General features: G+C 47.1%; 1 protein-coding gene across 2 annotated transcripts in view; it reads right to left on the bottom strand.

The window, feature by feature from the left end:
* Positions 1-361: 361 nt before the first annotated feature.
* Positions 362-25043, bottom strand: part of PRDX4 (peroxiredoxin 4) — a 92048-nt gene continuing 67366 nt past the window's right edge. For both annotated transcript variants that reach the window (XM_063956234.1, XM_063956233.1), the window contains one exon: positions 362-497. In XM_063956234.1, the coding sequence (XP_063812304.1) occupies positions 494-497 (4 nt within the window). In that variant the 3' untranslated portion in view covers positions 362-493. The remainder of the gene's footprint in view (positions 498-25043) is intronic.

Here is a 25043-nt window from a genome sequence, read left to right as displayed (position 1 = left end):
CAAAACGCGATCCTCAAGAAACCCCAATGGTCCAGCTTTTAGGTATATCCATGGCTCAGCACAGATAATTAAATCAATTTGAATGAGGTGCTAAGTAACTAGTGGCCAAGCATGGATAAACTTAAAACCTGACTGTTGGGGTGCCTTGGGGACCATGTTTTCATTACACCCCCCCCCCCCATAACTCCATTCAAAATCCCACAAATGTACAGCGTCACTCCATTACACAATTGCAGTATCTACCTCTCCGCATACTGAACTCTCATTTTAGAAATTCTAGATACCAGTCAAAATTTTACACATGTCCAGGAAAACACAAAGAAAACACGCAAAACAGAAAAAAAACAAATTGTACAAGATGTAGTATCAAAATTCATAGAATTTTAATGTGTATCAACCAGTTTTTACAAGTACTACTCCATGCACGTTTAGCCATTACAAAAAGGTTAGTGTTGCTTATGGAAATACTTCAGTTTTCCAGCTGGGTCAGGAATTATCTAAAAAAAGAAGAAAAAAAGTGAGTAGAAAAAAAATAAAATAAAAATAAAATAAATGGCGAGTGTCCCATATCTTATGGGCAACACAACTACAATATAGAGACATGTAATAGGAAGAGTAAACGTAAACAGGAATTTGGTACTTACTGATAATTCCATTTCTCCGAGGCCATAGGGGGCACTGAAGTCCTCGCTCATGAATGGGAAATAGGTGGTGACAGTTAGGAGCAGGCTCCTCCTCCTCTATTCCCCCCCCCCCCCTTCCCAGACTCCAGTCTTGGAAAGGTGCTCGAGAGGAGTTTGAGACCAGGCAATCTCCCGAGAGGAAGGAAGCAGGCGAAGACAGAAAAAATGATCCGAAGAGGGAAGCACCTTACTCAGCCGCCCAGACACAGACATACCGTAACAGGAAAGCAGATCTGGGCGGGCGTCCAGTGTCCCCTATGGCCTCAGAGAAATGGAATTATCGGTAAGTACCAAATTCCTGTTTTCTCCTCCAGACTATAGGGGACACTGGAGTTCTCTCTCACGAATGGGACATTCCAAATCTACCCTAGAGTGCCGAGACCCTCGTAACACCACGCAACCAAATTGAGATGCAGAAGCTGCATAAGTGTCGAACCTGTAAAACAGAATGAATGTGTGCGAGGCAAACCAAGTGGATGCCTGGCACATTTGGGCAAGGGAGATCCCACAGACAGCTGCCCAGGAAGGGCCCACCGAACAAGTAGAATGAGCAGAAATTGATGAAGGAGGCCGCTGCGAAGCAGCCAAATACACCGGATGTATAGTCAGCCATATCCAACAAGCTAAGGACCGTCTGGAAGCAGGCCAACCCAGTTTAGATGCGTCATACAAGACAAAGAGTACATCAGTCTTGCGGAAACATGCCGTTCAGTCCACATAGATGTGCACCACATCCAGGGAACCAGAGTCTCCTGACAATGCTGGAACCACAATGGGCTGATTGATGTGGAAAGCGGACACAACTTTTGGTAAAAGGTCCAGACGAGTTCGCAGTTCCGCTCTGTCCTCGTGGAATATCAAGTATGGCGACTTGCAAGACTGGGTGCTGAGGTCCAAAACCAGTCTTGCAAATGCTAGCAAGACCATCTTTCAGGTAAGAAAACAGAGCTCCACAGATTCTAACACTTCAAATATCTCCGACTGTAGGAAGAAGAGACCAAGGGACAAATCCCAAGGTTCCGTCGGTGCGACACACGGCAGCTGTAGCCGCAGGACCCCTGTAAAAAAGGTCTGAATGTCTGGGAGAAGAGCCAATCGGCAATGGGAAAAAAAACCCATCAAGGCCAAATCTGGACCTTAAGGGAGCCCAGCTGCAGACCCACCGACAGACCTGCTTGGAGAAGGCGTAAGAGACGGGACAAGCTGAACACTGTAGTAGGTAATGGATGGGATTCGCACCAGGATACACAGGACTACCAGATGCAATGGTAATGCGCAGAAGTTACCGGTTTCCTGGCTCGCAGCATAGTTGGAATGACTGCACGCGGGATGCCACATCTCCTTAACAGTGTGGTTTTAACAGCCACGTCATTAAATTAAGCTGTTATAAATTTTGGAAGACGAATGGTCCTTGCTTCTCGAAAGCAGCTCGTCCGCAAGAAGCATTTGCAGATCCGAATACCATGCTCTGCGAGGCCAGTCTGGAGCAATGAGAGTCACCGAGACGTCCTCTCTCTTTATGCATTTGAGGACCCTCGGCAGAAGTGGTAGGGGTGGAAACAGATACACCATTCGGAAACCCCAGGGAATATAGACAGCGCATCCACAACTGTCGCCGCTGGATCTCTTGACCTGGAACAATACAGTGGAAGTTTCTTGTTGAGCCTGGATGCCATCAAATCGATTTCAGGCAGGCCCCACCTCAGTGTGATTTGGTGGAAAACAGACGGGCGAAGCTTGGCGACTGAGGTAATCTGCTTCCCAGTTTTCGATGCTGGGAATGAAGACAGCCGACAGTCCAAACGTGCATTTTTCTGCCGAAAGAAGAATGTGGCAGACCTCTCAGGCCATCCGACTTCTTGTTCCTCCCTAGCAATTTATGTACGCCACCGCTGTGGCATTGTCCGATTGAACTCGGATCGTCCTTCCTCTAAGAAGGGAATCCACCTGTCTTAAGGCGTTTGAAACTACTTGAAGTTCCAGGACAATGATCAAGAGCTGCGCTTCCTGGCGAGTCCATCGCCCCCAATACTGGCGGTCCAGGACCACTGCTCCCCAGCCCCTGAGGCTGGCATCAGTCGTTAGCAGGGTCCAATCCAGGATTCTGAATAGACAGCTCAGCTGAAGATGGCTGGACTGTAGCCACCATTGGAGAGACAGTTGTCTTGGATGACAGGCATACCAGTCAAGGCATGTGTAGGTGACAGCATGTCCACTGGGACAACAGGTCCAGCTGGAAAGTCCTGGCATGGAACCGGCCAAAGTGTAGGGCCTCGAAGGAGGCTACCATTTTCCCCAGGAGGTGGATAGACAGGTGAACAGACACATTACAAGGCCAGAGTACCTGTCTCACCAGCTGTTGAATGGAGTATCTTTTCCTGAGGTAGATACACGTTCTGTTGAGTAGTGTTCAAGATCAGGCCCAGGAACAAGAGGCGTTGTGACAGGGTTAATTGTGACTTTTTGAAGTTTATAATCCAACCATGATGCAGTAAGAACTCATAGGCCTGATGAACATCGTGGAGAAGCTGCTCCAGAAAAGGAGCCTTTAAGAGAAGGTCATCCAAGTATGGGATGACCATAATCCCTGCACCCGAAGTTCTCCGTCCATGACCACCATGATCTTGGTGAAGACTCTGGGCACAGAAGACAAGCCGAATGGAAGGGCCTGAATTGGTATTGGTCTTCCTGCACTGCGAACCGCAGAAAAGCCTGATGCAGCAGCCAGATCGGGACATGCAAGTACGCGTCTTTTATATCCAGCGACACCAGGAATTCCTGTGCTTCTACGCAAGCAATTATGGGCTCCATTTTGAATTTACTGTAAAGAAGATACTGGTTGAAGGACTTCAAGTTGAGGATGGGACGAACTCATCAGTCTGGCTTGAGGACAACAAAAAGATTTGAAAAAAAAAAATAGCCTTGGCCGCGTTCCGAAATGGGCACGGGTTGGATAACACTGGAGGTCAGCAGTTTTCCTATGGCCACCTGTAAGACTAATCTTTTGTCAGGTAACTGCCGAAGTCCGGTTGTGAAGAACCAAGCAGGAGGATGAAAAGCAAAGTCCATTTTGTAACCCCCGGGTCACGATGTTCTGGACCCAAGTGTCCTTGCAAGTCATCAAACAGATCTTTAAAGTCCAAAAGACATGCACCCACCCCAGGATCCACCAGGTGGGCTGGTAGCCCATCATGCCACTGGTTTGTCGGCTGGTTTAGGTTCCCGAGGATGGAAGGATGAGGTTGACACCCTTCTGCTTCTCTGACCTCTGGAAGCCGCAAAAGCACCTCTCTGCTTACCTCTGAACATTGAGGAACCTCGAAAGGACAGTCCAGCAAAGGGTTTGCGAGGGGATGGAGTCATTTGTCAAGTTCTGGTCCGAAGAGGATGTCTCCCAAAAACGGTAAGCATTCCACAGCTTTTTTGGACTCCGCATCCCATGACAAAAGCCACATGGTACAATGTGCCGCCACTGCTGATGCAGAAATTCTTGAGCTGAGGAGACTTGCGTCTCTGGAGGCCTCCCTCAGGTAGACCATCGATTCTCTTATATGTTCGGCGAATGTTCTAAGTTCCGAACGAGGATGGTTTTCTTCCAAACTTTGACTGAGTTTATCCCAGCTTTCTACGGCTTTGTTAACCCATAATCCTACCAGGGCTGGACGAATTATAACACTTGCCATAGTATAAATTGACTTTAAGGTAGTCAGAGTGACGGTCAAGCGCCTCCTTCAAGGATGAAGCCCCTGGGACAGGAAGCGTAGTCTAATTGGAGAGATGTGAAGCCGAAGTGTCGATAGGATGTGGATTTACCCATCTGGCCCCGGACTCCTCCTGGAAAGTATATAAAACTTTAAGTCATCTGGAAATCTGAAATTTTCATTCAGGCATCTTCCAGGTGCTACTGGAAAAGTAATAGTGTTTTTAGTAGACTTCGCAAACAGTAAGGTAGTTGCGGGATTCTCCGGATCCTTAATATCCAAGGTCTGCTTGACCGCCCTTCAGGGCATCGATGCCTTGTGAGTTGTCGTCGTTAAGAGATTCTTCCGGCAGGGGATCAGTATCAGATCCATAAAGGAGTTCTCCTCCTTCCAGTTCTGAATCAGGATACCCCGAACCCTCAGACTGCATAATTGCGGGCATGAATCTCCTCTTAGGAGGAGGTACGTGCGTAGTAGAGGAAAAACTGACCACCTGTACCAAGGTGTCCATAGACCGAGCCACAGTCTGGGCCCAGGCTGGTTCAGCCATGTCGAGCTGTCTGCGCAACATTTCCCTGTCTTTGCAGGCATTAGCTAGCTCAGATGAAAGGTCGCCCATAACTGTGGAAAGTGAATCATCCAGGCAGGAGAAGGCTCCTGTAATTGTGCAGGAGTCAGTTCCTCTGCCTCACATGCTTCAGAGTAAAGCCCCCTCCCTGTGAGCCTGTGTAAATTTTTCTTTACACTGCCTGCAGGAAAAAAGTTTTTGAGAGCCCTTAGAAACTGCCTTAGTGGCCATGCTACTATACACACTCACACACAGTATCCAGGGTGGAAACAGCAGAGGATGAGCACTGACACAGCCTCAAATTGTTTAAATTACCCTCCCTTAGAAACAGACCTACACCTACCTACACTCAGCAGTGTTGCAGGAGTCCGGATCCCGATGCTTTTGAAATAGACACTTCTTCGGATGGGCTGCTGGGAGATGTAGCTCTCCCAGCTAGTGCCACCCTCGGGAGGTTGGGGGAAATCTCTCACAGACACACAGCTGCAGGAGGAGTCCAGATTCCAACGCTGGAGGAAAAAAATACCACTTTGGAAGGTGAGTAATTACAGACTAATTAAGCTAATTGGAAACTTCCAATTGCTTAATTCGTAGTCAGGGGGAGTGCCACCAGGGTACTAGACCAAGTCCCAGTGTTTTTTCCTAAAAGTAATGATTTTAGGAGAAAAATTGGACTTGCTCCAGGGGTGCGTGATAAAAAAAATAATAAATTAAGAATTCCCATATCCCATTTTCTGTCCTCTAACTGAACACTGCTGCATGGGGGGGGGGGGGGGGGGATAAATAAGAATTTACTCACCAGTAATTCTATTTCTCGTAGTCCATAGTGGATGCTGGGGACTCCGTAAGGACCATGGGGAATAGACGGGCTCCGCAGGAGACTGGGCACTCTAAAAGAGAGATTCAGTACTATCTGGTGTGCACTGGCTCCTCCCTCTATGCCCCTCCTTAAGACCTCCGTTAAGGAAACTGTGCCCGGAAGAGCTGACATTACAAGGAAAGGATTTTGGAATCCAGGGTAAGACTCATACCAGCCACACCAATCACACCGTATAACTTGTGATAAACTTACCCAGTTAACAGTATGAACAACAACTGAGCATCACTCAACCGATGCTACATAACCATAACCCTTTGTTAAGCAATAACTATATACACGTATTGCAGAAAGTCCGCACTTGGGACGGGCGCCCAGCATCCATTATGGACTACGAGAAATAGAATTACCGGTGAGTAAATTCTTATTTTCTCTAACGTCCTAGTGGATGCTGGGGACTCTGTAAGGACCATGGGGATTATACCAAAGCTCCCAAACGGGCGGGAGAGTGCGGATGACTCTGCAGCACCGAATGGGCAAACACAAGGTCCTCCTCAGCCAGGGTATCAAACCTGTAGAATTTTGCAAAAGTGTTTGAACCCGACCAAGTAGCAGCTCGGCAAAGCTGTAATGCCAAGATCCCTCGGGCAGCCGCCCAAGAAGAGCCCACTTTCCTTGTGGAATGGGCTTTCACTGATTTCGGCTGCGGCAATCCCGCCGCAGAATGAGCCTGCTGAATCGTGTTACAGATCCAGCGAGCAATAGTTTGCTTTGAAGCAGGAGCACCCAGCTTGTTGGATGCATACAGGATAAACAGCGAGTCAGTCTTCCTGACTCCAGCCGTTCTGGTTACATAAATCTTCAAAGCCCGGACTACATCCAGCAACTTGGAGTCCTCCAAGTCACGAGTAGCCGCAGGCACCACAATAGGTTGGTTCAAATGAAAATATGATACCATCTTTGGCAGAAACTGCGGACGAGTCCGCAATTTTGCCCTGTCCATATGGAAAACCAGATAGGGGCTTTTACATGACAAAGCCGCCAATTCTGACACACGCCTAGCTGAAGCTAAAGCCAACAGCATGACCACTTTCCACGTGAGATACTTTAGTTCCACGGTCTTATGTGGCTCAAACCAGTGGGATTTCAGGAAATCCAACACCACGTTAAGATCCCAAGGTGCCACTGGTGGCACAAAAGGGGCTGAATATGCAGCACTCCCTTAACAAACGTCTGAACCTCAGGCAGTGAAGCCAGATCTTTTTGAAAGAAGATGGATAGGGCCGAAATCTGGACCTTTATGGACCCTAATTTTAGGCCCATAGTCACACCTGACTGTAGGAAGTGCAGGAATCGACCCAGCTGGAATTCCTCTATAGGGGCCTTCCTGGCCTCACACCAAGCAACATATTTTCGCCATATACGGTGATAATGCTTTGCTGTCACGTCCTTCCTAGCCTTTATCAGCGTAGGAATAACTTCATCCGGAATGCCCTTTTCTGCTAGGATTCGGCGTTCAACCGCCATGCCGTCAAACGCAGCCGCGGTAAGTCTTGGAACAGACTGCAACAGGTCCTGTCTGAGAGGCAGAGGCCATGGTTCCTCTGTGAGCATTTCTTGCAGTTCCGAGTACCAAGTCCTTCTTGGCCAATCCGGAACAATGAGTATTGTTTTCACTCTTCTTTTCCTTACGATTCTCAGTACCTTGGGTATGAGAGGAAGAGGAGGAAACACAGACCGACTGGAACACCCACGGTGTTACCAGTGCGTCCACAGCTATCGCCTGCGGGTCCCTTGACCTGGCGCAATACCTTTTTAGCTTTTTGTTGAGGCGGGACGCCATCATGTCCACCTGTGGCAGTTCCCACCGACTTGCAATCTGCGTGAAGATTTCTTGATGAAGTCCCCACTCTCCCGGGTGGAGGTCGTGCCTGCTGAGGAAGTCTGCTTCCCAGTTGTCCACTCCCGGAATGAACACTGCTGACAGTGCTTGCACGTGATTCTCCGCCCAACGAAGAATCCTGGTGGCTTCCGCCATCGCCACTCTGCTTCTTGTGCCGCCCTGGCGGTTTGCATGAGCCACTACGGTGCCGTTGTCTGACTGAATCAGCACCGGTTGGTTGCGAAGCAGAGGCTCCGCTTGACTCAGGGCGTTGTATATGGCCCTTAGTTCCAGGATATTTATGTGTAGACAAGCCTCCTGACTTGACCACAACCCTTGGAAGTTTCTTCCCTGAGTGACTGCCCCCCATCCTCGGAGGCTCGCATCCATGGTCACAAGGACCCAGTCCTGTATGCCGAACCTGCGGCCCTCGAGAAGGTGAGCACTCTGCAGCCGCCACAGAAGAGACACCCTGGCCCTGGGGGACAGGGTGATCAGCCGATGCATCTGAAGATGCGATCCGGACCACTTGTCCAACAGATCCCACTGAAAGATCCTCGCATGGAACCTGCCTAAGGGAATGGCTTTGTATGATGCCACCATCTTTCCCAGGACTCGCGTGCAGTGATGCACCGACACCTGTTTCGGTTTTAAGAGGTCTCTGACTAGAGTCACGAGCTCCTGAGCCTTCACCGCCGGGAGAAACACCTTCTTCTGGTCTGTGTCCAGAATCATGCCCAGAAAGGGCAGACGCGTCGTAGGAATCAGCTGCGATTTTGGGATATTCAGAATCCAGCTGTGCTGTTGCAACCCTTCCTGAGAGTGTGCTACGCTGATCAGCAACTGCTCTCTGGACCTCGCCTTTATGAGGAGATCGTCCAAGTATGGGATAATTGTGACTCCTAGCTTTCTCAGGAGCACCATCATTTCTGCCATTACCTTGGTAAATATTCTCAGTGCCGTGGAGAGCCCAAACGGCAACGTCTGGAATTGGTAATGACAGTCCTGTACCACAAATCTGAGGTACTCCTGATGAGGTGGATAAATGGGGACATGCAAGTAAGCATCCTTGATGTCCAGAGACACCATAAAATCCCCCTCTTCCAGGCTTGCAATGACCGCTCTGAGCGATTCCATTTTGAACTTGAATTTCTTCAGATAAATGTTCAGGGATTTTAAATTCAAGATGGGTCGGACCGAACCGTCCGGTTTCGGTACTACAAACATAGTGGAATAGTAACCCCTTCCCTGTTGAAGGAGAGGAACCTTTACAACCACCTGCTGGAGGTATAACTTGTGAATTGCTGCCAGCACTACCTCCCTTTCCATGGGGGAAGCTGGCAAGGCCGATTTTAGGTAACGGTGAGGGGGCGTCACCTCGAATTCCAGTTTGTATCCCTGAGACACAACTTGCCCGTCCATTGCAGAGTTCATAAGACCATACGTAAAACATCTTTAATAGCCACAATCATGTACTGAATACTCTTAACTACCCTTGGGTGTAACGTAGCTTCATGAAAATCGACATCGGAATCAGAGTCCGTGTCGGCATGCAGTCGGCTGTGCCGGCAGAGCCATTACCATCTCTTTTCCCGCGCCCCCGGTAACTTACTCCGGGGAGGAACACTCAGCCTCAGACATGTGGACACGCAGTACCGACACCTCCACACTGGCCAATAAAGGGGACAGCCTACAGGGAAGCCTGGAGAGAAACACAGAGGGAGTATGCCAGTTCACACCCCAGCGCCCATATACCACACAACAATATATGTCAGTAGCGTTGTAATAAGAAAAGCACCAAATTATCTGTGCCCCCCCCCCTCCCCCCATTTTGCTCCCTTTTACTTGTGACGAGTTTGGAGGCCCGGGCCAGCGTCTCTGCAGCGGCTGTGGAGAGAAGAAAGTAACGCTGGTGAGCTGTGCGGCTAAGCCCCGCCCCTTCCCGGCACGCTTCAGTCCCGCTCAAATTTGAAACATTTATCCTGGCGGGAGTATTATATACGGTGCCCGGGCACCGAATATGCCTTTTGCCAGCCCCAATGACCTCAGTAACTGCTGCCCAGGGCGCTTCCCCCCCCCCCCCAGCGCCCTGCACCCTGTGAGTGCCGTTGGTGATGTGTGTGGGAGCATGGAGCGCAGCGCTACCGCTGCACTGTACCTCCGTTACTGAAGTCTTCTGCCGTCTAAAGTCTTCGGTTCTTCTAATACTCACCGGCTTCTGTCTTCTGTGAGGGGGGTGACGGCGCGGCTCCGGGAACAAGCAGCTAGGCGAACCAAGTGATCGAACCCTCTGGAGATAATGGTGCCCAGTAGCCTAAGAAGCAGAGCCTTTAACTAAGAAGAAGTAGGTCTGACTTCTCACCCCTCAGTCCCACGATGCAGGGAGCCTGTAGCCAGCAGGTCTCCCTGAAAATAAAAAACCTAACAAATGTCTTTCTAGAGAAATTCAGTAGAGCTCCCCTAGTGTGTGTCCAGTCACTCCTGGGCACAAAGTCTAACTGAGGTCTGGGGGAGGGGCATAGAGGGAGGAGCCAGTTCACAACCAGTAAAAGTCTTTAGTGTGCCCAAGCTCCTGCGGATCCCGTCTATACCCCATGGTTCTTTTGGAGTCCCCAGCATCCTCTAGGACGTAAGAGAAATAATGATTGGAGGTAATACGCCATATAATACAAATATTGCATGCCACATGTGCATGCAATGGCTAAGAGGGCGTAGCCCCTTACGACAGTGTGAAGATCGCCGAAGGGTGCAATTAATCACCTATAATTAATAGATCTCTATCTTTATTAATTACAGGTGATTCATTGCACCCTACGGGCGTTCTTCACACTGTCACAAGGGCTACACCCTCTTAGCCACTGCATGCCCTTGTGGCAAGTCAAATAATATATATATATATATATATATATATATATATATATATATATATATATATATAGGCACGAGGAGGCCACACACACTGCTGAGCCTCGTTCTGACTTGTTTTAAGGACATTACATCAAAGTTGGATCAGCCTGTAGTGTGTTTTCCACTTTAATTTTGAGGGTGACTCCAAATCCAGACTTCCATGGGTTAATAAATTTTATTTCCATTGATAATGTTTGTGTGATTTTGTTGTCAGCACATTCAACTATGTAAAGAACAAAGTATTTAATAAGAATATTTCATTCATTCAGATCTAGGATGTGTTATTTTAGTGTTCCCTTTATTTTTTTGAGTAGTGTACATAAAATCTCTCTCAAATAAAACAAACATACCCCATGCGCTAAAATTACCAAACAGCACCTGATGTGTGCTGAATAAAAAGACAGTCTTTTTTTATATACAAAGAAACTCCTTTGTCAAATCAGGGGCAGATTTATTAAGCTCGGTGAAGTAATAAAGTGGAAGGTGATAAAGTACCAGCCAGTCAGCTCCTACCTGTCATTTTTCAAACCCAGCCTGTAACATGGCATTTAGGATCTGATTATCTGGTCCTTTATCACTTTCCACTTTATCACTTCACCAAGTTTAATAAATCTGTTCCACAGTTCCATGAAACACAAATGGTCAGTCTAGGTATAAATTGATCAGCTGCTCCTCCTTTGTCCCTGAATCCTCGGGAATAATGAATCTGTATAATAAAATGAATGAGAGGGTGCTATATCGTGCATGAAAAACGTTTAATGAACTAATATAAATCACTTTAAAACCAGGTATAGGACATTGCTCGTACCAATTATAAGAACACTGTGGGCTCAATACCACATGGCATATTACTTCACCAGACAGTGTATCCAAGGCAAGCTGCTCCCCCATATGCCGGGACATGCACACCGCACCAACGCTCCCACAGAACGACAGCGCGCCGGGACCCGGAGCTGCTGGAAACAGGTGGATCACCTGGTGAAGATCGTGTCAGCCAAGCCACGCCCCGACCGGTTTCATCAGACTTCATCAGGAGGCTGGCTAGGCTGATGCTGGAAATAATAATTTATACAGAGTGACACTAATCAGGTCTCAACAACAGTCAGGTTTGCAAATACAAAAAACAGTATATACAAAAACAATACACACATAATAATTGAACCCTGGGTTCAATAATATGCAGCATTCGGATTGACATCAAAATATTTAACAATTGCGTGGTGGTAATCTCATAACATACAGCCCACATTTATAATCAATGGATAACACATCAAAGAACAGAATATACATTTAAAACTGCATTCTCATGCAGCAAGGAAAAAAAAATGAATACTTAGTAACATTCATTTGTATCAAAGCATAACAGATATTTTAACATTAGGTTTCCAAAGACACATTTTAAATGCGGTTACATTTAGCCTGGAGGTAATACATTTAAATAGAAAGGCAAACAGCGCACAGAATATGAAAAATAAAATAAAAAAATTTTTCTTTATATACATAGATGAGATCTCATACTTACTAATGCGCCACAAAAATTCACACAATTTTAAAAAATGCAGAACATTATTTTATCAGCAAGAATACTGCAGAGAATATATTTATTCTATAAAGGGAGTGATTTTATACCCCTCATTTAACCCCCTGTTACAGTACAGTTCCAGTATGGATGTGTTTGACAAGCAATCTGAAGTATACTTCAGTAGATTTATTGAACAGGGGTATCCACCACAACTAGTAAGAAACTCCATGTCTAAAGCTAGAAATAGGAATAGATCAGATCTTTTAGAATACGATAAGAAAGTTAGATCAGATATAGAACAGCAAACCAAATGGTTTTGCCCATTTGTGACTCAGTATAACACTTCAGAAAAGGTTGTTAAAGACATATTAAGAAAGAACTGGCATATTATTAAGATGGATCCAGTTCAGGCCAATCATGTTTCAGATCAACTAGACGTCATTTTAAAAAGGCTAAAACCATTAAATCTATTATGTCAAAAAGTAGACTTGAGGTGCAAACTAAGCATACCAAAGGAAAAGGATTTTTGCAAGTCCTGAAAGGTTTTTTGCAGTGTGGGTCATGTAAGATGTGTCCATTCTGGGTTAAAACCAAGACTTTTGAGGGGGGTATTAAAGGTAGTAATAATAATAATATCAAAAGTTACATTAATTGTAATTCCACACATCATTTATCTTTTAATATGCCCTTGTGGGCTTAAATACATGGGAAAAACTAAGCGGGTATTGAAAATTAGATTATTAGAACATCTTAGAAACATCAAGCATGGGTTTATGAATCACAGTGTCTCACTTCATTTTAAGCAATACCACAATAGTAACCATGAGGGGTTAAAATTTACGGGTATTGAATATGTTCCCCCTCTGGGTGGCAATAGGGATAAGCTCTTGATGAAGCAAGAAACGTTTTGGATAATTACACTTGATACCAAACAGCCTAGGGGGTACAATGAGGGGTATGAAAATCACTACCTTTACAGAATAAATATCCTCCCTGCGGTATTCTTGCTGATAAAATAATGTACTGAATTTTTTTAAATTGTGTGAGAATTTTTATGGTGCATTAGTAAGCATGAGATAAAATTTTCTTTATTATACATAGATAAGATTATTATTTAATATTCTGTGCGCTGTTTGACTTTCTATTTATAAATGGATTGCCTCCAGGCTAAAATGTAACATTTAAAATGTGTCTTTGGAAACCTAAATGTCAAAATATCAGTTATGCTTTGATACAAATGAATGTTACTAAGTATTCTTTTTTCTTTCTGCACGAGAATGCAGTTTTAAATGTATGTTCTGTTCTTTGATGTGTGTTCCATTGATTAAAAATGTGGGCCGTATGATATGAGATTACCACCACGTAATTGTTAAATATTTTGAGGTCAATACGAGCACTACATATTATTGAACTCAGGGTTCAATTATTATGTGTGTGTGTTTTTGTATATACTGTTTCTTTTTCATCCACTAGGGGTCACTGGAGTACTCTTGGGATATGGACGGTGCTTTAGCAGGGATAGACACATTTAAATATTAAATTAGTAACTCTACTCCCTCCTCCATACTCCCATAGTACCTCAGTGTTTGTGTCTCGCCGGGATAGCATACGTTGGAGAGAGATCTCCAGCCTTAATTTTTTATGAAAAAATTGTATTTTTATTTTTTCTTGACACAGGTCCCTTCCCATCTTACTAAAGAAGCTTGGGTCCGGGATTGTGTGTGTGCTGCTACAGCACAAGGCTTGTCGGTGCTTATGTGGAGAAGCCCCGCCATAGACCTTCAGCAGTGTAAACTGGCTGCACGGAGGAGGTCGGAGCTTATAAAGAAGCCCCGTCAGCCTCCATGATGTGACTGCAGCCCTGTCAGCCTACATTTCCCTGAACCAGCGTAGAAGCTGGGCTCAGACTGCAGGAACGGAGCTTGCTGAGAAGCCCCATCAGTCTAGATTTTCCTGACCAGCGTGAATGGCGCATGGAAAGAGCTACATACCAGAGTATTGTAACTTATGTACCGCTCTATGGTCCAGTTACAGGTGGGAGCATGAGGGCTGCCGCACCGGTACAGAGAGACTGTACTACAGCTGCAGCATGGGCGCAATTACTTGCTGCTCCTCCGGCCTCCGATGCCTGGGGAACGGCTCCACAGACCCTGCCGCCCACTTGCTGCGCCTCCAATGCCTGGGAAGCGGTGCCGCCGGCCTGCGCCCGGCCCCGCTCCACAGAGTCTGAACGGCCACACAGCACCTCCAATGCCTGGGGAACGGTGCCGCCGGCCTGCGCCCAACACCTCTCCACAGACCCTACCACCAACTTGCCGGATGTATTGCAGCACCTCCGCTGCCTGGGGAGCGATGCCCGGCACCGCTCCACATAACGCTGCCAGTGCAAGCTCCAGCTGCCACGCGTCTATGCGGCCGGCACCTCAAACAGTTAGGGGCTTCCTACGCAGCGGGACTACACGCATGTAAGTACAATGAGCGGTGGATGGGGACATTTCGTAGAAACAACCAGGGAGTGCTCGTGGTAGTTCCTGTCTACATAGGGGACACAGGATATTAAGCCTATATCATAGTAAGCGCATTAAAAAAAAAAAAAAAAAACCCACATGGTGACATGCCATTTTAACAATGACTTCCTGGTTCTTCAGGCATTTGGTGTTGGTCCTACTACACATGGCCTCTGGAGGGGGCAGGGGTGTTACTAGGACGTTCAGGGCAGCACATGTACTTTGCACCAGTGTGACGTGTATTTCTAGCTTATACACACACTGATGATTTATTTATTTAGAGAACTTGTGTATCATGCTTGTCTGCATTAACTGTAATAATGTTTACAAGCAGTGGGGTTTCCAAATCTGTGTCAATATGTGTCCAATAAGGACCCCTGCCGGATCCTCCTTGACCGATGAGGGCATATGTAATGGCTGCTTTACTGTCAGTTGTCCGTTTCACGTACAGACCATGGCCCAGCTAGATCTAACTCAGACAGTCTGAGAGGCCACACAATGCCCGATATTGCCTAAACGATAGAATCGGTCACAAACTGAAGTTTAAGGGCTACGGATGACTATGTTTTTCTTTAATCACGAAACGCATAAATGCTTTACTGTGCCAAGACAATTTCTGTCTACCTACCTTTTCACACAGATTGACATCAATAGAAAAGGGATTTTTCAGTGTCAACGTATTACAACAAAGGTAAACCATTCCAGTCCCAGCTGCAACAACGCTTAAAGTGTAGCAGCGTAAGCTAAACAACTTGTCAAAATACTGAGGTCCCTGTGGCCTACAGGGCTAATCCCTTGTATTAGTAAACGGTCATACCCGTGTTAGAGTCCAGCTAAAGTTAAAATGCATATATGTAGCCGCAGGATGTTGCTTACACCTGCTTTAGTTGCACTTAAATTACCACGGCGGTAATTGCATAATCCATAAAGACCTACATTACGGTCTTTCTGCAAATATACTGCTAGCCAATCATCTTTGGGAATTCGGCAGAGTTGAGTATGGCAGCTCTAATCCGAGGCAGAGTCCAAACAAGGAATTCAAGCATTGCCTTATACTGGAGTTATGTTATCTGGTCCTTCATTGGACACATTCATTCTTGGCCTACTAGCAGACAATCCATTCACAGAGGTTATCAGCTAGAACTATAACGTGAGCTTCTTATGGGCCCAGCCGCATGACAGGAATGCTGCCAAAGTGCACATCGTGCCACAACTTGGTGTGATAGAGGACGTGGTGTTCAACAAACCACTAACCGTCGTCAGGACGCGAAGACCACCGAAGAGCCAGTGGCATGACGAGCTTCCAGCCCATCTCAGTTCTTCAGTTGTGGGAGCACGCCTTCAGACGTTACACTTGGCGTGGATTCGGAGAACAGATGGGTGGTTCCGCAATTTGGTGGTCAAAGATTACAAATAGAGTTCAATTGTCTTTTACCAATGCGATTTTTCAAGACAGGTCTGCCTCTGTCAGGAAACAAAACGGCGGTTCTGCAGACCGCAATTCAATCTCTCGTAGATTAAGCAGTTTGATTCCGGTTCCAGTTCACCAACAGGGTCAGGGTTATTCCTGTCTTTTTGTAGTACCAAAGCCGGATGGCTCTGTCAGACCGATATTGAACCAAAAGGGGGCTCAATTAGTACGTCACTGACTACACATTCAAGATGGAATATCTGCCGTCAGTGATAGCAGGTTTAGAGCCACAGGAATTCATGATTTAGCTGGATCTCAAATAAGTGTACTTACACATCAAGGACTTAAGGTTTGCAGTACAACAAAACCATTATCAATTTCAGGCACTGCCGTTTAGCCTCTCGTCAGCACCTCGGGTATTCACAAACGTGATGTCTGTGATGATAGTTCATCTCATATCCCTGAGAGTGATGATAGTTCCGTACTTAGACGATTTGCTCATCAAAGCTCCGTCTCAACAGATACTCCTTCAAACATGCCTTACTGACGTACAATGTACTAGTTCAGCACAGTTGGATTGTCAACTTCAAGAAATCAAGCCTGATTCAATCTCACAGACTTCAATTCCTAGGAATGATTCTGGATACGGTGGATCTGCCAGAACAGAAAGCACAAAGTATTCGTCATCGGGTACAGTTAGTGCTCAAACCACGGACAGTTTCGGTGAATTGGAGCATTCGACTGTTAGGAGAGGTGGTGGCGTTTTCGAAACACTCCTGGTCGGAAGTTTTCACTCGCGTCCTTTTCAACTGGATGTTCTCGCACAGTGGTCAGGCTCGCATCTACAAATTCAACAGAGGGTGCGGTTGTCTCCAAGGGTCAGAGTATCACTACTCTGGTAGCTCCAAGTACACAATCTCACCATTGAAAAAAGGTTCATCGTCTGGAATTGGATAATCCTGACGACAGACGCGAGTCTCAGAGGTGGGGGGAGCAGTGATCCAAAATTGTCAGCTTCAGGGTCTCTGGTCAGACCGAGAAAGATTACTTTCAATAAATATCCTGGAACTCAGGGCAATTTACAATGCGCTGCGACAAGCAGTGCACATGCTCCGGTCTCAGACTGTCCAGGTTCAGTCAGACAACGCGACAGCAGTTGCATAGATCAACAAATAAGAAGGAACTCTAAGCCGCATGGCCATGTGGGAAGTGGATCGCATCCTCAGTTGGCCCGAGCATCACCAGGTGATATTGTCAGCAGTGTTCATTCCAGGAGTAAACAACTGGGAGGCGGATTATCTCAGCCGTCAGGACTTTCATCCAGGGGAATAGCCATTTAATCCAGAGGTGTTCCAGACGTTGCTCCAGTGGTGGGGTTACCCACAGGAGGATCTAATGGTATCTCGCCAATAACATCAAACACCCCAGTATGTGTCCAGAACAAGAGATCCAAAGGCAGTGGCAGTGGATGCTCTCACGATCGTGTGGCCGTACAGCCTTGTGTATCTTTATCCACCATTTCCGATGCTTCCTCGGTTGCTAAAACGGATCAGAAGAGAGTCCACGACAGTCATACTAGTGGCGTCTCATTGGCCTCGGAGAGCATGGTTCACAGATCTCTGCGGTCTACTCGCTGACTATCCTTTGTCACTCCTGCTACGTTCGGACCTGCTATAACCGGGTCCGTTCCTTAACACTGATTTAGCGCGGCTGCATTTGACGGGGTGGCGATTGAAACCGCCCTCTTAAGACGAGAGGGTATTCCAGAATCTGTTATACCAACCATGTTACGTGCTAGGAAGCCAGTTACGGCAGCTCATTATCACATAAATTGGCGTGCCTATATAGGTGGGTGTGAAGTTCGGAAGTTTCCGATATCATCTTTCAAGTTATCCCGTCTTTTGCTATTTTTACAGACGGGGTTAGATGGAGGACTACGGTTTATCTACACTAAAGGTGCAGGTCTCTGCCTTGTCAATTTACTTTCAAAGGCGTTTGGCTCTTTTGCCGACCGTACACACCTTCCTGCAAGGTGTCCTCAGAGTACAACCTCCATTTATACCACCTACAGCGCCTTGGGACTTGAATCTGGTTTTAGATTTTTTTTACAGTCTTCATATTTTGAACCCTTACAACAAGTGGATGCTAAGATTTCCACTTGGAAAACAGTTTTTCTGCTAGCCTTAGCTTCAGCAAGGCGTGTTTCAAAATTGGGTGCCTTGTCATGAAAGCCACCGTATCGGGTGTTTCATGGTGATAGAGCGGAACTTCGGACGAATCCCGCTTTCCTACCAAAGGTAGTATCATCTTTTCACATCAATCAACCAATCGTAGTTCTATGGTTATCAGTAGGTTCAGGAACTTCAGCTACTTTGGATGTGGTACGCGCACTACGCGTTTATGTAGCCCAAACGTCTACTGTACGTAAAACAGATACATCGTTTGTTCTCCATGATGCAGTCAAAATGAGTTGGCCAGCTTCCAAGCAGACATTATCCAGATGGATTAGGCTGACCATACGTCAGGCTTACCTTCATGCTATGCTACAACCACCTACATCAGTTTCAGCTCATTCCACACGTTCTGTGGGAACGTCATGTGCAGCAGGTCGTGGAGCATCTACGACACAACTTTGCCGTGCGGCTACATGGTCATCAGTGCACACGTTTGTGCGCTTTTGCAAGTTTAATACATTTGCGGCATCAGCATCTAGCTTTGGAAGTCTTGTGTTACAGGTGCCAAATAGCTCTCCCGCCCACGGGGGAAACTTTGGTCCGTCCCAAGAGTACTCCAGTGACCCCTAGTGGATGAAAAAGAAAATAGGATTTTGGTACTTACCAGATAAATCCTTTTCTTTGAATCCATAGGGGGCACTGGACGCCCACCCAGAGCAGTTTTACCTGTCTTGTGGTAAGTTCAGTGGATCTTATGGTAACACAATCTCACCGACTTGTTCGAATGTTAAGGTGATTGTCATCTATTGTCGTGTCAACTGTTTAGTTGACCGTTACGTTATGGGTCAACTTCATTGTTGTCCGTTATGTATAATGTTATATGTAATTCTATATTGTTCATCTTCTCCATCGCTCCTATTCGGCTCGGTAAAAACCACTGAGGTACTATGGGTGTATGGAGGAGGGAGTAGAGTTACTAATTTAAAATATGTCTATCCCTGCTAAAGCACCGTCCATATCCCAAGAGTACTCCAGCGCCCCCTATGGATTCAAAGAAAAATAAGAATTTACTCACCGGTAATTCCATTTCTCGTAGTCCGTAGTGGATGCTGGGAACTCCCAAAGGACCATGGGGAATAGCGGGCTCCGAAGGAGGCTGGGCACTCTAGAAAGATTTAGGACTACCTGGTGTGCACTGGCTCCTCCCACTATGACCCTCCTCCAAGCCTCAGTTAGGACACTGTGCCCGGACGAGCGTACACAATAAGGAAGGATTTTGAATCCCGGGTAAGACTCATACCAGCCACATTAATCACACCGTACAACTCGTGATATGAAACCCAGTTAACAGTATGAAACAACTGAGCCTCTCAACAGATGGCTCAACAATAACCCGAGTTAGTTAACAATAACTATGTACAAGTATTGCAGATAAACCGCACTTGGGATGGGCGCCCAGCATCCACTACGGACTACGAGAAATAGAATTACCGGTGAGTAAATTCTTATTTTCTCTAACGTCCTAGTGGATGCTGGGAACTCCGAAAGGACCATGGGGATTATACCAAAGCTCCCAAACGGGCGGGAGAGTGCGGATGACTCTGCAGCACCGAATGAGAGAACTCCAGGTCCTCCTCAGCCAGGGTATCAAATTTGTAGAATTTTGCAAACGTGTTTGCCCCTGACCAAGTAGCTGCTCGGCAAAGTTGTAAAGCCGAGACCCCTCGGGCAGCCGCCCAAGATGAGCCCACCTTCCTAGTGGAATGGGCATTTACAGATTTTGGCTGTGGCAGGCCTGCCACAGAATGAGCAAGCTGAATTGTACTACAAATCCAGCGAGCAATAGTCTGCTTAGAAGCAGGAGCACCCAGCTTGTTGGGTGCATACAGGATAAACAGCGAGTCAGATTTTCTGACTCCAGCCGTCCTGGAAACATATATTTTCAGGGCCCTGACAACGTCTAGCAACTTGGAGTCCTCCAAGTCCCTAGTAGCCGCAGGCACCACAATAGGCTGGTTCAGGTGAAACGCTGACACCACCTTTGGGAGAAATTGGGGACGAGTCCTCAATTCTGCCCTATCCATATGGAAAATCAGATAAGGGCTTTTACATGATAAAGCCGCCAATTCTGACACACGCCTGGCTGAAGCCAAAGCCAATAACATGACCACTTTCCACGTGAGATATTTCAGATCCACGGTTTTTAGTGGCTCAAACCAATGTGATTTTAAGAAACTCAACATCACGTTGAGATCCCAAGGTGCCACAGGAGGCACAAATGGGGGCTGAATATGCAGCACTCCTTTCACAAATGTCTGAACTTCAGGTACTGAAGCTAGTTCTTTTTGAAAGAAAAATCGACAGAGCCGAGATCTGTACTTTAATGGAGCCTAGTTTTAGGCCCATATTAACTCCTGCTTGCAGGAAATGCAGAAAACGACCTAGTTGAAATTCCTCTGTTGGGGCCTTTTCGGCCTCACACCATGCAACATACTTCCACCATATGCGGTGATAATGATTTGCTGTAACCTCTTTCCTAGCTTTAATAAGCGTAGGAAGGACTTCCTCCGGAATGCCCTTTTCCTTCAGGATCCGGCGTTCAACCGCCATGCCGTCAAACGCAGCCGCGGTAAGTCTTGGAACAGACAGGGCCCCTGCTGTAGCAGGTCTTGTCTGAGCGGCAGAGACCACGGGTCCTCTGAGATCATCTCGAAGTTCCGGGTACCATGCTCTTCTTGGCCAATCCGGAACCACGAGAATTGTGTTTACACCTCGCTTTCTTATTATTCTCAATACCTTTGGTATGAGAGGTAGAGGAGGGAACACATAAACTGACTGGTACACCCACGGTGTCACTAGAGCGTCCACAGCTATCGCCTGATGGTCTCTTGACCTGGCGCAATACCTCTCTAGTTTTTTGTTTAGGCGGGACGCCATCATGGCCACCTGTGGACGACCCCACTGATTTACAATCATTTGGAAGACTTCTGGATGAAGTCCCCACTCTCCCGGGTGGAGGTCGTGCCTGCTGAGAAAGTCTGCTTCCCAGTTGTCCACTCCCGGGATGAACACTGCTGACAGTGCTAGTACATGATTTTCCGCCCATCGGAGAATCCTTATGGCTTCTGCCATTGCCATCCTGCTTCTTGTGCCGCCCTGTCGATTCACATGGGCGACTGCCGTGATGTTGTCTGACTGGATCAGCACCGGCTGGTGTAGGAGCAGGGATTTTTCTTGACTTAGGGCATTGTAAATGGCCCTTAGTTCCAGAATATTTATGTGAAGGGAAGTCTCCTGACTTGACCATAGTCCTTGGAAGTTTCTTCCCTTTGTGACTGCCCCCCAGCCTCGTAGGATGGCATCCGTGGTCACCAGGACCCAGTCCTGTATGCCGAATCTGCGGCCCTCCAAAAGATGAGCACTCTGCAGCCACCACAGAAGAGACACCCTGGTTCTTGGGGACAGGGTTATCAAGCGATGCATCTGAAGATGCGATCCGGACCACTTGTCCAACAGGTCCCACTGAAAAATCCTGGCATGGAATCTGCCGAATGGAATTGCTTCGTAAGAAGCTACCATCTTTCCCAGGACCCGCGTGCAGTGATGCACCGATACCTGTTTTGGTTTTAGGAGGTCTCTGACTAGAGAAGACAACTCCCTGGCTTTCTCCTCCGGGAGAAACACTTTTTTCTGGACTGTGTCCAGAATCATTCCCAGGAACATTAGACGTGTCGTCGGGACCAGCTGTGACTTTAGGATATTCAGAATCCAGCCGTGCTGGCGCAGCACTTCCTGAGATAGTGCCACTCCCACTAACAACTGTTCCTTGGATCGTGCCTTTATTAGGAGATCGTCCAAGTATGGGATAATTAAAACTCCCTTTTTTCGAAGGCGTATCATCATTTCCGCCATAACCTTGGTAAATACCCTCGGTGCCGTGGAGAGTCCAAACGGCAGCGTCTGGAATTGGTAATGGCAATCCTGTACCACAAATCTGAGGTACTCCTGGTGAGGATGGTAAATGGGGACATGCAGGTAAGCATCCTTGATGTCCAGGGATACCATGTAATCCCCCTCCTCCAGGCTTGCAATAACCGCCCTGAGCGATTCCATCTTGAACTTGAATTTTTTTATGTATGTGTTCAAGGATTTCAAATTTAAAATGGGTCTCACCGAACCGTCCGGTTTCGGCACCACAAATAGTGTGGAATAGTAACCCCGGCCTTGTTGAAGTAGGGGTACCTTGATTATCACCTGCTGGGAATACAGCTTGTGAATCGCAGCTAGCACCGCCTCCCTGCCTGAGGGAGCATCCATGTGCCTTTTGGAATCTGCATCTCCAGTCCACTGGCGAGTCCATAAGCATCTCCTAGCAGAGATGGACAATGCACTTATTTTAGATGCCAGCCGGCAGACTTCCCTCTGTGCATCTCTCATATATAAGACTGAGTCTTTGATATGGTCAATTGTTAGCAGAATCGTGTCTGTCTAGTGTGTCAATATTTTCTGACAGTTTATCCGACCACGCAGCGGCAGCACTGCACATCCATGCTGACGCAATAGCTGGTCTAAGTATAATGCCTGAGTGTGTATATACAGACTTCAGGATCGCCTCCTGCTTTCTATCAGCAGGTTCCTTAAGGGCGTCCGTATCCTGAGACGGTAGTGCCACCTTTTTAGACAAACGTGCGAGCGCTTTATCCACCCTAGGAGGTGTTTCCCAATGTAACCTATCCTCTGGCGGGAAAGGGAACGCCATTAGTACCTTCTTAGGAATTACCAATTTCTTATCAGGGGAAGCCCACGCTTCTTCACACACTTCATTTAATTCATCTGACGGGGGAAAAACTACAGGTAGTTTTTTCTCCCCAAACATAATACCCTTTTTTGTGGTACCTGGATGTAAATCAGAGATATTTAACACCTCTTTCATTGCCTCAATCATGCAGTGAATGGCCTTAATGGGCATTAAATTTGACTCATCGTCGTCGACACTGGTGTCAGTATCCGTGTCGACATCTACTTGTGCCATCTGAGATAGCGGGCGTTTCAGAGCCCCTGATGACTTTTGAGACACCTGGACAGGCACGAGCTGAGAACTCGGCTGTCCCGCAGTCGGCATGTCGTCAAATTTCTTATGTAATGAGTCTATACGTGCACTCATTTCTTTCCATAAGCACATCCACTCAGGTGTCTGCCCCCCAGGGGGTGACATCCCTTCTAAAGGCATCTGGTCCGCCTCCACCTCATTATCCTCAAACATGTCGACACAGCCGTACCGACACTCCACACACACAGGGAATGCTCTATATAGAGGACAGGACCCACAAAAGCCCTTTGGGGGGACAGAGTGAGAGTATGCCAGCACACACCAGAGCGCTATATAAGGCAGGGACTAACTGAGTTATGACCCTTATAGCTGCTTTTTAATATAACTATATACTGCGCCAAATTAAATGCCCCCCCTCTCTCTTTTTTACCCTTTTCTGTAGAGTAGTCTGCAGGGGAGAGCCAGGGAGCTTCCTTCCAGTGGAACTGTGAGGGAAAATGGCGCCCAGTGTGCTGAGGGAGATAGCTCCGCCCCTTTTCCGCGGCCTATTCTCCCGCTTTTTTATGGAATCTGGCAGGGGTATTTACCTCATATATAGCCCCTGGGGCTATATATTGAGGTATTTTTGCCAGCCACGGTGTTTTTATTGCTGCCTCAGGGCGCCCCCCCCCCCCAGCTCCCTGCACCCTCAGTGACCGGAGTGTGAAGTGTGAGAGGAGCAATGGCGCACAGCTGCAGTGCTGTGCGCTACCTTGGTGAGGACTGATGTCTTCATGCCGCCGATTTTCCGGACCATCTTCTTGCTTCTGGCTCTGTAAGGGGGACGGCGGCGCGGCTCCGGGACCGAACATCAAGGCTAGGCCTACGGTCGATCCCTCTGGAGCTAATGGTGTCCAGTAGCCTAAGAAGCCCAATCCGGCTGCAAGCAGGCGAGTTCGCTTCTTCTCCTTTTAGTCCCTCGCTGCAGTGAGCCTGTTGCCAGCAGGTCTCACTGAAAATAATAAACCTAAGACTATCTTTCTTCTAAGAGCTCAGGAGAGCCCCTAGTGTGCATCAAACCTCGGCCGGGAACAAAATCTAACTGAGGCTTGGAGGAGGGTCATAGTGGGAGGAGCCAGTGCACACCAGGTAGTCCTAAATCTTTCTAGAGTGCCCAGCCTCCTTCGGAGCCCGCTATTCCCCATGGTCCTTTCGGAGTTCCCAGCATCCACTAGGACGTTAAAGAAAAGTATTTATCTGGTAAGTACCAAAATCCTATTTTTTTGTATTGGCAAACCTGACTGTTATTGAGACCTGATTAGTGTCACTCTGTATAAATATAATTTCCAGCATCAGCCTAGCCAGCCTCTTGACGAAGTCTGACGAAACCGGTCGGTCGTGGCTTGGCTGACGCGACCTTCACCGGGTGATCAACCTGTCTGTTTCCTACGGCTCCAGGTCCCGGCGCACTGTCGTTCTGTGAGAGCGTTGGTGCGGTGTGCAGGTCCCGGCATATGGGGGAGCAGCTTGCCTTGGATACACCGTTCTAGTGAAGTAATATGCCATGTGGTATTGAGCCCACAGTGTTCTTATAATTGGTACAAGCAATGTCCTATACCTGGTTTTAAAGTGATTAATGAACGAATATAAAACATTTTATGCACGATATAGCGCATATATATATATATATATATTTATTAAGAATTTACTTACCGATAATTCTATTTCTCGTAGTCCGTAGTGGATGCTGGGGACTCCGTCAGGACCATGGGGTTTAGCGGCTCCGCAGGAGACAGGGCACAATAATAAAAGCTTTAGGATCAGGTGGTGTGCACTGGCTCC

The sequence above is a fragment of the Pseudophryne corroboree genome, chromosome 2 (genome assembly GCF_028390025.1).
Source record: "Pseudophryne corroboree isolate aPseCor3 chromosome 2, aPseCor3.hap2, whole genome shotgun sequence".
In the NCBI taxonomy this organism is placed as follows: Eukaryota; Metazoa; Chordata; class Amphibia; order Anura; family Myobatrachidae; genus Pseudophryne; species Pseudophryne corroboree.
Note: the sequence above shows the minus strand (reverse complement) of the source record. Positions and strands in the feature narration are given on the sequence as shown.